General features: G+C 40.0%; 1 protein-coding gene across 5 annotated transcripts in view; it reads left to right on the top strand.

The window, feature by feature from the left end:
• sytl5 (synaptotagmin-like 5) overlaps positions 1 to 12,701 on the top strand; it is a 62,557-nt gene that overhangs the window by 31,833 nt on the left and 18,023 nt on the right. For 4 of the 5 annotated variants that reach the window (XM_021317466.2, XM_021317462.2, XM_036139164.1 and 1 more), the window contains exons 2-8: positions 595 to 925; positions 1,002 to 1,217; positions 4,101 to 4,213; positions 4,362 to 4,479; positions 7,171 to 7,305; positions 8,522 to 8,624; positions 8,722 to 8,854. In XM_021317466.2, coding sequence (XP_021173141.2) covers positions 807 to 925; positions 1,002 to 1,217; positions 4,101 to 4,213; positions 4,362 to 4,479; positions 7,171 to 7,305; positions 8,522 to 8,624; positions 8,722 to 8,854 — 937 coding nt within the window. In that variant the 5' untranslated portion in view covers positions 595 to 806. The remainder of the gene's footprint in view (positions 1 to 594; positions 926 to 1,001; positions 1,218 to 4,100; positions 4,214 to 4,361; positions 4,480 to 7,170; positions 7,306 to 8,521; positions 8,625 to 8,721; positions 8,855 to 12,701) is intronic. The other variant, XM_021317465.2, reaches the window with a different exon arrangement.

Here is a 12,701-nt window from a genome sequence, read left to right as displayed (position 1 = left end):
GCCCAATGAGAGCACGAATCATTACACGTATGGCTCTGTTACAAGTTATAATTCACTTACAAAAAGTGAAAAAAATTAAATAAATCCCACCAAATGAAAAACATAAAAACAAAATAAGTGCACTTTTGGTCCCGACCAAACAAACGGACCACTGGATTTTCCTGGTGTGAATAGACGCTTTTAGAGACGTCTCCATCCTTACTGTTGTCTCTGGCAGCAGCTAAAAGCCCTGCTGCTGTAACGACTGGTATGCAGGTCTACAGACAACATGTAAAAGTCTGGTCATGGCTTTCAGGGGAAAAATGCTGCAGAGCTTTTCGCTAATGGAAGCAGAGATACGTGGCTGCTGTACTCCAGGACTAATTGGTAGGTTGTTAAGGCGCTGTGGAGCTGTCAAATATCTACCAATTACTTTCAGTTCCTCTTGTAATGCTGAAAGCAATTGTCTCATTTCAATCCTTGCTTTAAGAGCTGGACAAAAGATGGGCCTATTAATTAATGTTAACGGAGGTTTTTACCTCCAATCTATGGATACTTGAATGAAATTAAATAATTCATATTAATGAGTTGTTTCTGTTTCTATGATCTTTTCAGGATTTCCTAGAGGCTACCTTGTGGACACTGGTGCAACGCCGGGACCTTTGCAAATCACAAGTTTGATAATGCCAACAGCAGAGGAACTACTCGATTGTGTGCAGGTCATCATGGAGCCCAAGAGCATAATATAGCTCCTACTGACTCCTTCTTTAAAACATAGTCTCTTGGCTCATTCTTCTGGCTGATTTGGGGGGGGAGGGGTCGAGCAAATGGAGAAAGCTGTTGACGACTTAAATTTGTCCTTTCTGCTGGAGCATGAGAGGGAAATGATCCTGAAGGTGCTGCAGAAAGATGAGAAGCTGAGGAAACGCGAGGAGAAAAGGATACGGTAAGGCATTTCATTCTCTCAGTCTCGGTGCTTCTCTCCTCTGTTTGCTTATTTTTCTTCTCTGTCTGCCTCGCAGAAAGTTGAAAAATGACCTGCTGGAGATCAAGCGAAAAGGTTCCCGTCGGCCACAGGCCTCCGAGGAGCGGCAGTGCGCTCGCTGCCTCAAGACGTTAGGGCTGATCTTTGACCGCGGCGACCTGTGCGAGGAGTGCCAGCTGCGCATTTGCAGCGAATGTCGCGCCACGGCCGGCAGCTCGCGCAAGTGGAGGTGCAACGTCTGTGCCAAGATTTCGTAAGTGTGTCTGCCGCAGGGGGGGGGGCGGAACAGAAATCGATGGACTCTACATGTGCTTTTTCTTTTTAGATTAATGACCCCACATCTGTCTCCATTTGTCAGTCAAGGCCTGTGGTGATTTGGTTCTGCTCGGTTCTGAAACAAAATCCTTACAGACCAAAAACAACTATTAATCAGACTCCTTATGCTGACAGTTTCCAAACTTTTGTAGAGTCCACTTATTTACCATTTTATACCCTCTGTAGCCAAATGCACGAATACTTTAAGGATTGTAATTAGTTGGACAAAAGTGTATGTTTGTAAAATGAATATAAAGCGTACTGTAGTACATGAAAATAACTTAAAATACGGTTTAAATATCAAAAACCCCATACAATAATTCTTTTATGAAGTGGTAAGATGAAAAGCAACACAGCAACACTTGAAATATTACCTTATTAGCAGACCAACGCATTTCGCCTTGAGGCCTTCTTACAAATCACCACACTAGTTATATTTAAATAAGAAGTACAATCCAGATACACACATACACCAACTGACCAATCAGCATAAAGGGGATTAGTACTTGCTGATTGGTAAAACCAGAGCCTAATCAAGCTCTGGCTGCAAATACTTCAGCTTTAAAGAGTACATGTGATTCCACACTTTCAAAAGCACTTCAATCTCACAACATTACATTCAAAGGTTACACGCTGCCACGTGTTGTTCTTTTTTTTTTTTACCAATGACTACCCTCAGCTTTGAATACACAATAGCAGAGAAAATAATCCTAGAAAGAAGATCTGGATCAGAAATCCAACCCAACATCATTTTGATCTTAAACTCATTCCTAAAGCAAAAGTTGAAAATTTCAGAAGTATTTGTGAACCCCAAAACAGAGATGCACTTCAGAGCAACTCGCTTAACACATTTATGTGTTGTTTTGTTTTTTCAAAGTTCAACAAACCTATTAATAACGTTAGAAATAATTGTAAATAATATGAATTACAAATTTATTTTATATTCCAACAATCAATGTATTTAGGTTTTACATGTAGACCTGCTGGCATGTGTTGAATACTTACGAGAGTGCGTTGGTCGGACTCAAGTAAAGCTTTACAGGCATTTCCACGACCCCCGGTCGGTCAGTGAAAGCACTATCATTGTACAACTGACTGATATGTGGAAAGGACTCTTTACCACATATGCTGGGTTGACACAATATATTCGGGTGCCGTCATTTGACCGTTGGTTCCAGTATTGTGCTACTGTGACATCTGTACTCACTGCATGCTGTACAATCACACAAAATGCCTGAAGGGCACCCAAAATGCTACCCCCATCCGACATCTCAAGTTTTGATAATGCCGTCTAAAGCAGCACTGAGACATATTCTGTGTCTGCTGACCTGCAATCACTGTTTTAAATGACTCCTGGAGGATCTGGTAACTGCCAGTAATAATAGTTCCACAATTCATAATACCTCTCTTTTATGTATACACATCCCTGATCTGCATGTGCACCAATTTATGTTATTCCTCGTGAGTTCTGCAGTTCATCAATGAGTGTATTTAGCTTTTTTTAATATACTAGAAGGCACCTGTGTCATCAGCAGACCTCCTTATGAAGGTTTGGATACATATCCACACTTCCCAGGGTACTAAATGAAGCAGGAAATGAAAAGTAAACGATCCATTTAGGCTATTTAGTGTAAAGATATCTTTCTGGTCCTTATTACAAAAACTCAGTATGTGATGCTCAGTTCAATTTATGGTATAAATGTAGAAATGAGGCGGTGTTGACCTGCTCTATAAAATGTTTCATAGCAGTGTTAACATTTTGTTTGATGTTCATGTTATCTCAAATTCTGCAGTGTGTCTTTATTCATGGTATTTGATTTACTTATGTCTGGGCTGATCTACTTTAAAACCCTTTCTGCTTCATTTCGCTGCACTTTTTGTTTCTGTTACTGTCGTCAAAGTTTGGGTCCGCTGACTTTTTCACTTCACGATCTCATTCATCTTATTCTGGTCGTGTCAAGCCTGGAGAGATTTATCGGTGCGTCTGCTAACTCCGTTCATGATGATATATTTTTTTCATATCTGCGGTGACAGCAACTCCCTCTTAATGTTCTGCATGTGGACAGTGTGATAAGTTACAGCAAGAACCACCAAGCGTGATCTGCTCTAACCAGACTTGGTGCAATGTCTTTTTCTTTATAGTAACTACAACTACGCAAACCAATTGGTTCTCAGGTGAAACTAAGTGAATATAATGTGTTTTGCACAGTATTTTAGCTAGATTATGTATTTCAATAGATAAAGGATCAAACATCCTTCAATAATCTCAAAATTGTTCATCCAGTTTCAACAGCCCCCCTTTCAGTTTTAGTATAACCTGTGTAAAGTCATGATTTCTTTTATTAATCTTGTTTCAGACTTCTTTAGTTTTTGGTCAGATTTCCATAAACTGAAGAAATATTAAGCATTAATAAGCTTGAGAAAATAAAGATTAATGGTAGTTTGCAGTCCACTTTAAAAATATTTTATTTCCTTGATTGATTGTAATATTTTTAAATAGGCACTTTTCAAAGATTTTACGTCCTTTTTGAGTGTTTTTGTCGTCCAACTTTTTCATCAGTATGTTTTCCTATTTATTTAATCATCTGCTTTATTTCTACTTTTCTGCCCAAGCAAAAACCTCACATTCATTAGTCCAAATTGGACATTTGCGTGTTTTTCATTCGCCTTCTTCATCTACAAACCACAGCTGTGTACTTAAAACTAACCATTTGCCGGTGCTTAGTATTAATAATTACACTGAGACCATCTGGAAGCAGAAAAGCCTTGCCTCAGCTCTCATCCACCGATCTTAGATTGTCTTGGACTGGTTGTGCAACAGGGAGCTGAAGGTGGTGACTGGGGAGTGGTTCCTGGAGGAGCGGTCCAGACGCTTTGAGCAGAAAGAGCTGAGCAGCGACGTAATCAAGCAGTCCATCCTGAGCACCCCACCAAGTAAGTCTGATGGCAAATGTCTGATCAGCCACACAGTGAAGTTGTATGACTCTGACTGCATGGAAAGGGCATTTTGAGCAGTGTATTGTATGGAGTGCAGTAAAAAATGTGCAGATTTTATAAACCAGAATTGTTTTTTGGTTGAAAGCTGCAGAACAAAAGTCTACAGAGAACCTGTCTGCGTCCTCTGAACCAGAGAAACCCGACACTCCGAAATCCAACAGAAGTGCTGTCCGCAACATCATAGATGGTGCCAGAAAGAAAGGGTAAGGACACTCCACAAAGACTGTTCACTCCATTGGAGGGATTTTCAGAGTGGGGCTGCGTGGAGTAGTATCAAACAGTCAGTATTTTAACTCAGACAGATATCAGTTGTAACCCACTGCTGCGTTCCCCAACTCCACTGCTGCACAAGGAGGCAGCAAAGCACCAAATTGCTTCCCGTCCGCTGCAAAACAGCTAAATGCAATGGCAGCAGGAGTTGTAGTGTGATTTTCCTCTCTGAAGGTTGTTGTCAGCTGTAAAAACTTAATTCTTGTCCTGATTAAGATGAAGAAATGTCTCTGCTAAGCTTGAGATGTCAGGTATTTACTCTTTTATACTCTTTGATTATTGACTATTAGGTTGACTTTCTCATGAGCTTCTTTTTGTCCATGATTCGTCAAAGTGAGATCACTCTGACATCTGTCTACAGCAAGTGAGATGCAGGGGAAAAATAAAACCTTTTCAACATGAAAGTACTGACATTAACTCATCCAGAAGCTCCCTATGGATGATCAATAAAATCTCATAAAAGGCCAAGACAGAGGTTCCTTGATTGGGATCAAATTGCTTAAATAAATATTGAGGGAGTACGACACCTTTTGACATGAAAAAACATCCATGATAGAGTTAATTCCCTGTTGGAAATCTTTCAGATGTGACAGAGAAGGCCTTCAGCAGTCTACCACCATCACCACAAAAATAAGGACAAGAAAACTGATTAATGTGTTTACATTAAATGCATTTTCACCGATGCCACAGCCAGTATATGCCAAAATCAGCTGCAGATGCAACAATTAATATTAAAGTCTCTGACTTTTTCTGTCTTGCGTAGCCACATATCAGTTCGAGTCAAATGGGCAGTGAGTTGAGTGCGCAGTTCAATCTGAGACCCATAGAGTAGACCAAATGGATATTTATTTGATTTGTCACAGACTGGGAATGTACTTTAAAATACATTTAGTGAAGCAAAGAAACATTATTGGATTCTACCTGCTATGATCACTTGTCAAATTGGCTGCAGCCTGGGGGTTCCTGAAGGCATCACTTCAAATCATATTTACATGAAACTGATCTGCTTAATCATAAATGTTTGGAAGGGCTTAAAAGCAAAAAATATGTGCAGGTGCTAGAAGTCAAACTTTGCATTTGATCCATTTTTGCCAAATGATGCTAGTGAGATGTTTTATACCTGCTGTGAAAACGGAGAGTTTCAAAGTAATTTTCTATGCTCATAGTCCAATGCAGAGAAATGTGGTTTTCTGACTCAAAGAAATAATATCTACCAGGAGGAGATGGCCCTGTGTTACTTTAATTTGAGCACTTACCCGGAGAGAACCTACGCATGCATGGGAAGTGCAGGCAAATTACATGCAGGAAGACGCCCAACTGGGATTCAAACCAAGAACATACTGTAACATAACATTGCATAGCTTCACATAACATAATTAAACATAAAACAAGAATGCACAACTTTGAAAAAAGCATTGCATAGAATAAAATAACAGCATAGCCGCACATTAAATGGCAAAGCATAGCATCGTGTAGAATAATAGACCATAGAATAGCATAACTTGACATGACAAATAACAGCCTTGCACAGCATAACAGATTCAGCGAACCATGTTTATTTTTCTAGAAGGTTTAGTGATTTATGGATAAGCAAAATGGCCACTGTGAAGAAAAAGAGAGATTCAAACATCACTAAGTATCGCAATAAACAAATAATCTCCGCGCTTTAATTTATTTGGTATCAAATATGCTGTAGTATGTAGGAGTGTTTGACTAGTGGTGTCATTGTGGGGGGCAAGCAAATTTAAAGCAGATTCACGTTGGCTGCTTTGGCGCTGTTTCCAATCCCCCAGTTTAATAATGGCTGAGCTATGAGATGGATCGCCCGCATCTTTAAATAATGACAGCTTTCAGGAGCCAACCAGAGGTAAAACAAATTGCTGCAGAACTTAGACAAAAGAGGGAAAACATCTAAAAATGATTGATGGGATGAAAATTGTTTCTTTCAGATGTTTTAGGGTAGGGAAGAAGGAAACGCTGACAGAAGGCAGACAGTCAGCAAGCTGAGGAAATAAAAAAAGGACATGAAAACAAATCACAACAAACGCCGAGATATTAATGTTGAAGCTTAACCTCTGCTACACAAATATAATTTATGTCCAGCAGTCGACATTTCAGTGACGCCTAATAAGAGTATCATTCTGATCCTGGAAAATATGCACAGTCGGAAGAGATGACCTTCTGTGGCTGATCAGTTACTCTAATTTTATGATGATTGTCATTCGTGGCCGATGAGTCAGTCGGATCTGCAGATCTGACAGTCACCCGTCTTTTAAAAATCTTGCTACGTCCTTTTAAGATGTTGATAAAACATAGAAATTGAGGGGACAACAACTGCAATTTGATCGTAATTAAGAGATGCACATATCTGTTTACAGTGTTTTACCCTCTGGCGAGTTTACAAACGAATGCAATAAAATGGAGAAGTAGAGAGTGATGGCTGTGAAATAATGGACACGGGTTTATATAAGAGATGCACAGCGGATAACGACCTCCGTGCGTGTGTGTGTGTGCGTGTGTGTGTGTGTGTGTGCGCGCGTGTGTGTGTGTGTGTGTGTGTGTGTGTGTGTGTGTGTGTGTGTGTGTGTGTGTGTGTGTGTGTGTGTGTGTGTGTGTGTGTGCAGACGGATGAAGATGGGTAAGAAAGGCGGCCGCTCCACCTTGAAACCAGGGGACGGAGTCGACAGCGCCAGCCTCAGGTCGTCTTCAGATGGAGAAACCCAAAGTGTTCGTTCTGCTCAGAGTCAGCATTCAAACAGGTGATGCACAAAAATAAGCATTTAGATCAACAAAAACAAACAAGTATGGGATTTAGGAAGCTTTATCAGCATTAAGTGCATTGTAAGTGCTTATATGATGCGTTATTTAGGAGAGATTTTACCAAACGTAATATCATGGGGACTGTATGTTAAGTAATGAAAGAGTTTAGCGTTCATCTCTCTCTCTCTCTTCAGAGAAACATCAAACTGCCCATATTGCTGAGGGATCTTGAAAGAGTTCAAGTTTATATAACGAGCATTAAACTCTCCGTTTAATGGCTTGAAGACTGCAGTGTGCTCTTGAATATTTAAATGTTTCCTGCGAAAACAGAATTTAGAAAGGCGGAAACCCATCCTGAGAGGCTCGCCGAGCTCTCATTGGTCTGTTTTCCGTGGCGTGATTAGACCCAGGCCACAGCTCTGCCTCGGTTCTGCTGAAAGTTAAATTTCTAGAGAACAATTCATCAGACAAGAAGCTAAGGTTGCAGGAAATGTGTCAACATTATTGGTTACTAGTAAAAAAATAGACAACAAATCATATCTCTGAGAAGCATCTCATCCAAAAATTGATAGGCCTCAGATTTCAGGTCACAAAGTCTGATTCAAATAAAACAGTGTATAAGGTTGGAATTGATTCATTTAGCCATATCCATCAGGTTTAGGGGGCATACAATCATTTAAAGCTGAGATGTTTGTTTCATGTCTGTGGAGCTGCTTCTTTTACAGTCCAGCTCAGAAGTTTACTTTTTTTTTTTTCAAATATGCAGATAAATGCATATGTTCAACTATGTATATGTGATTTAAAGAAACTACAATGATTTCAAATATGGGCAGTCAATATCTCCACCCTTGAAAAGACTATGAAGATTCTCAGTCATCCAGGTCATTCCAAAAAAAGTAAAAAAACAAAGCAACTGGACTTGTTTTCCGTAGTTGAAGACGTTTCGCTTCCTGTCCAGGAAGCTTTCTCAATTCAAAAAGTCTGGAGTAATGTGCAGTAACAAGCTTTATACCATTGCCAAACAAAGGCCTTGTAATGATTTAGATTACATGCAAATTCAATCCAAACAGGTCCACCCCTTAGTAATGGGCGGTACTTGTCTTGAAAAGACTAGTTCAAAAAGTCCTAAAAGGCAATAAAAAATTACACAAATGCCGTTTATCAGTGTATGAGCCCACCAGAAGGACGTTTGACTGGTTTGTGTCTTGCTTTTAGGGGCGCTGCGGTGGCTTTAGAGTCCTCGGGTTTGCCTACTGTCCCCAACAATCTGCGTTCCCCAACTCCGGATAAATCCCCCAGCAACAACCGGAGGGTCAGGGTCAGCGACAGTAACACCCACACAGACACACAGCAGCTCATAAGGTGTTCAAATGAACCTTTGTTCCAACTGCCTGTGTGTTTGGATTTGAACGCAGCCCGACGGAGCGGAAAGCGTCGCCAGTGTGCGCTCCACCGAGGAGAAGGGGCCTGAGAAGAAGGGGGCGGGGCATCAGCGCACAAACTCGGACACGCCGACCATCTCCGTTTCCCGCGCCTCTGTGTCATCAGGTAACGACATGGACCCGTATGGTTGGTGTTGTTTTTGTTTTTCCCCCCCACATCCATGCAGCACGACTCCTTCTGTCGACTCGCAGCTCCGCAAGCGGACACGCAAACATTTTCATAAGCGACTCACAGTTTGAGGAAGTGTTAGAAGCATCGGATCTCTTCAGAGTTGATGCTAGACTGAGTTCACCTCTGACAGAGACTCGCCAGCTTGGCGCGTTCGGTGTCTTACAAATGATAAAATGAGTCCCTCTGTGAGAGCACATGTCACGTCTCTCACAAATTACTCCATTAACTTTGGCTCCTTCATCTGTAGCAGTTGCTCTTCTCTTCTTTCAAGTACGATCTCTTCTTCTTTGTCTCTTTCAAAGTCAGAGCCTTTATCCCAGCTCCTTACTGAAGTGTGTAAAGGCTTTAAAATGGCTTTGATTAGTCTTTAACGAGGATGTCCTGCCGTGACCACAGATGTCAGGCAGTATATGCAGAACCGTCAGGGCGGAGGATGTTCTTGTCTTTACTATTTTCAGATCACAGTTCTTTTGTTGGATTTAATTTGGAGGCTATGTGATTAGCAATGATTTTGTCCCTCTGCAGGAGTCGTTTGATCCTCCCTCGGTTTCAACAGGAGGCAGCTTGGGTCAGAGTTTTGGCTCCCCCCCCCCCCCCATCAACGTATTCCGATTTTAAACTCTAGTTTCCCTTTTCAGTTTATGACATGTGCAAAGGAATAATTCAGTAGTTTCAAGAGAATACATACTCTTCTGTCCAGACGTCATCTGAGAGCAAATCAATTTTAATTCTGTGTTTTAAGTATTGAATTAAAGCCTGAGGGCATTTAGCTTAGCTAAAAAACTACATGTGAGGAAAACAGCAGCAGCGCTCTGAAAAGATCAGGAAATATCCCATGTGGCTCTGAAGCTCAATTATTAACATCTAGCTTCTTTGATCCATTGTTTAAGCCTCATTGAAGTCAAAGACCAAAGAAATCAAATGTTAAAGTTGTTGTTCAGTGTAACTGAGACTGTTGTTCACATGAAATGTATCACTAGGTTTACATTTTGTGAGGATTTAAACACCAGCTTCATGCTTTAAAATTTGAGATAACAACAACAACAACAACCTTCTCAAAGCTGCTCACTGCATTGTCTACAGTCCAAAACATCAAGAAAGCTGTGGCTATGTTCTGTAGGCTGAAATAATAATAATAAAAAAAAAAAACACCCAAACTGTCTATTTGCAGGGGCTAACTGACTCCGACTCCTGTATGAAGGTGCAGCACTGATTTGAAATGCATAAATAATTTGTTATTAACTAAAAAAATAAAGATGATATATATATATATATATATATATATATATATATATATATATATATATATATATATATATATATATATATATATATACTGTAAATATACAGTATAAATATATATATATAAATGGTATGTCTCTTGTCGGCAGGATATTTATAAGTGAAGAACCCCTTAGATATAGAGCTCAAACACCTCTTTCATCTCTTTATCCTTAAGCAACAGGAGGATTTTCCTAAGAAATCTGGACAACTCAGTAATGTTAGTCCTCTAGCCTGCATCCAGTCACCGTGGAAACCAGCTGTCGTACTGGCTCATAGGGGCTGGTAGTATTCACTGCTTTCATGAATCTTTCTGGTTTTAAGTCAGATATTTTCCACAACATCAGGATATATGTGCAGCAGAGCCACTGCTGCAAAAAAGGTAGCTGCCAGCCTGCTTGCATGTCCAGTTGGATTCAGAGAGGTTCCTGGGGAGACGGTTAAAACTAAAAACATTACAGTCTCTTACATGTAGGTTAACACACCATGTGTGTACTTGGAGTTGTAAATAATCCCTCCTGCTATCCAGGGGAAGAGCGTGAGCAGTAAAAAGCTGTTTTATGCTTTTTTTCCTGCTGATGAGTTGGGCCTGGCGTGCCACGTTTCCAGCATCTTTAAGTTGAACGTACACCGGCGGCATCAAACGCAGGTTAGACTTAGACAGACTTAGACTTAGACAACTTTATTTGTCATTTTGTATGCACAGAGTGCGTACAGAACGAAATTTCGTTTGCATACAGCTTGAAAAATCACAGTAAATTGCAGTAAATTACAGTATATGGTGCAGCGGCGATTTATGTAAACAATTGAAATGTAAACAATGGAAATAATTCAGGGGGAATAGACAGTGTTAAAAATAATACACCTTTGTTAGTTTCTGTCTAACGACTCGGAACAGGCTGTGTCAGCCTCAGCGCGGCTGAAAACTGTCCAAGGCTAGTTTCCACTAATCCATCATGTCTTGCTTAATCTCAGCATGACTCATCTAATGTTTTTTTACAAGCACCAGATGAGATGCATTAATTGACAAGACGCTCCGCATTTCTCTGATATGTGTCCCCCTTCACTATTCAAATCTGTCACTTGGCTGCCTCTTCTACAGTGGTCAAAAGTTCACCTTATCTGCAACCTAACCACAAAATCCAACACCTGATACCTGCAGAATAACAGTTTATTGGTTCAGACATCTTTGGCAACCCACCATTATGAATAGATAACGTTTAAATGCAATTGTTACCAAATCTGAAAGTAAAAGTTGCAACATTTACAACATCTCTCTTGATGGGAATGAAAACATAATAATTAATGAGCAAAATGACCTATTTAATCATGTAGCCAACCACAAAAGGTAATGAATATTCAGTGCTTTCTCTTCCAGGAGAAAAATGCAAAATGAACCTTACAGTCTATTGGACATGACTGACAATATGGCAGCAGCAGAGCAGACCTGTTTTCTTTAGCAATGAACTCATGTCTGAACCAGTAAACAGCGTCACCTTCCCTCTGTGCATGTCAAAGTCCACCTTCTTTGCTTCTTTGTTGTGGCAGACAGTTTGGCAGACGCATGTTAACGCCTGCTGTGCAGTCTGGGCTTAACAAACTGCCAAATAATTGTTTGCTAAATAATTCAGTCTTTTAATCATCTTTATTTTTCATTGCAACCTTTTGTATATTCCAATGAAATCATTTAACTCATCCCTAAGGGAGCAGTGAGCCTAGGAAGCCCCAAAATGCTCCCCGGGTTGTAGCTGAGGTCAAGCACCCAGCTACAACCACTAAGCCTCCACTCCCATTTCATTTGACCTTCTTAAGACAGAAAAGGAAACAACAAATTACAATAAAAACTCTGACTGTTATCAGAAGACACTTAACATAAAAAAAACAAGTTATATATTTTTTGGTTATAAGTTTGATACGTTTAAACCTGCAATGAAAATTCAAATTGATAATACATCCATTAATAATCTTAGATCTGTTCGTTTTCTTGTTGTTATTCTAGATGATTCTTTATCCTGGAAACCCCAAATTAGTGCCATAAGTACAGAACTAGCCAAAGTGGTCGGTATACTGGGAAAAATCTGCCACCTGATTAACAAAAAAGTTGCAATTGTGTTATATTATTCAATGTTATGTCCATATATTAATTACTGTAATGTTGCTTGGGCTAGCACCCACCCAACTAAACTGGAATCTGTTTTTCGACTTCAGAAGCGAACTTTAAGGCTAATATTTTGTGTAAATCGTAGACACCCCTCACAACCACTGTTTGCTCAGGCAAGTATTCTTAGTGTTTATCAAGTGAATCAACTTCAAATAGCTTAAAAAAGTTACTTCCTCAGCACTTTTGTAATATTTTTACTTTTAATAATGAATTTCACCAGTATCCAACTCGTAATAGTTGTCTTATCAGGCCTCCTTACTCTCGCACAACTCAAACACAGTTTAGCGTATTATACAGAGGATCAAAGATATGGAACAGTCTTCCCACATCATTGACCGA

Source organism: Fundulus heteroclitus, chromosome 7 (genome assembly GCF_011125445.2).
Source record: "Fundulus heteroclitus isolate FHET01 chromosome 7, MU-UCD_Fhet_4.1, whole genome shotgun sequence".
Taxonomy (NCBI): Eukaryota; Metazoa; Chordata; class Actinopteri; order Cyprinodontiformes; family Fundulidae; genus Fundulus; species Fundulus heteroclitus.
The sequence above is the reverse complement of the archived record's forward strand: the minus strand, read 5'-3'. Positions and strand labels throughout refer to the sequence as shown.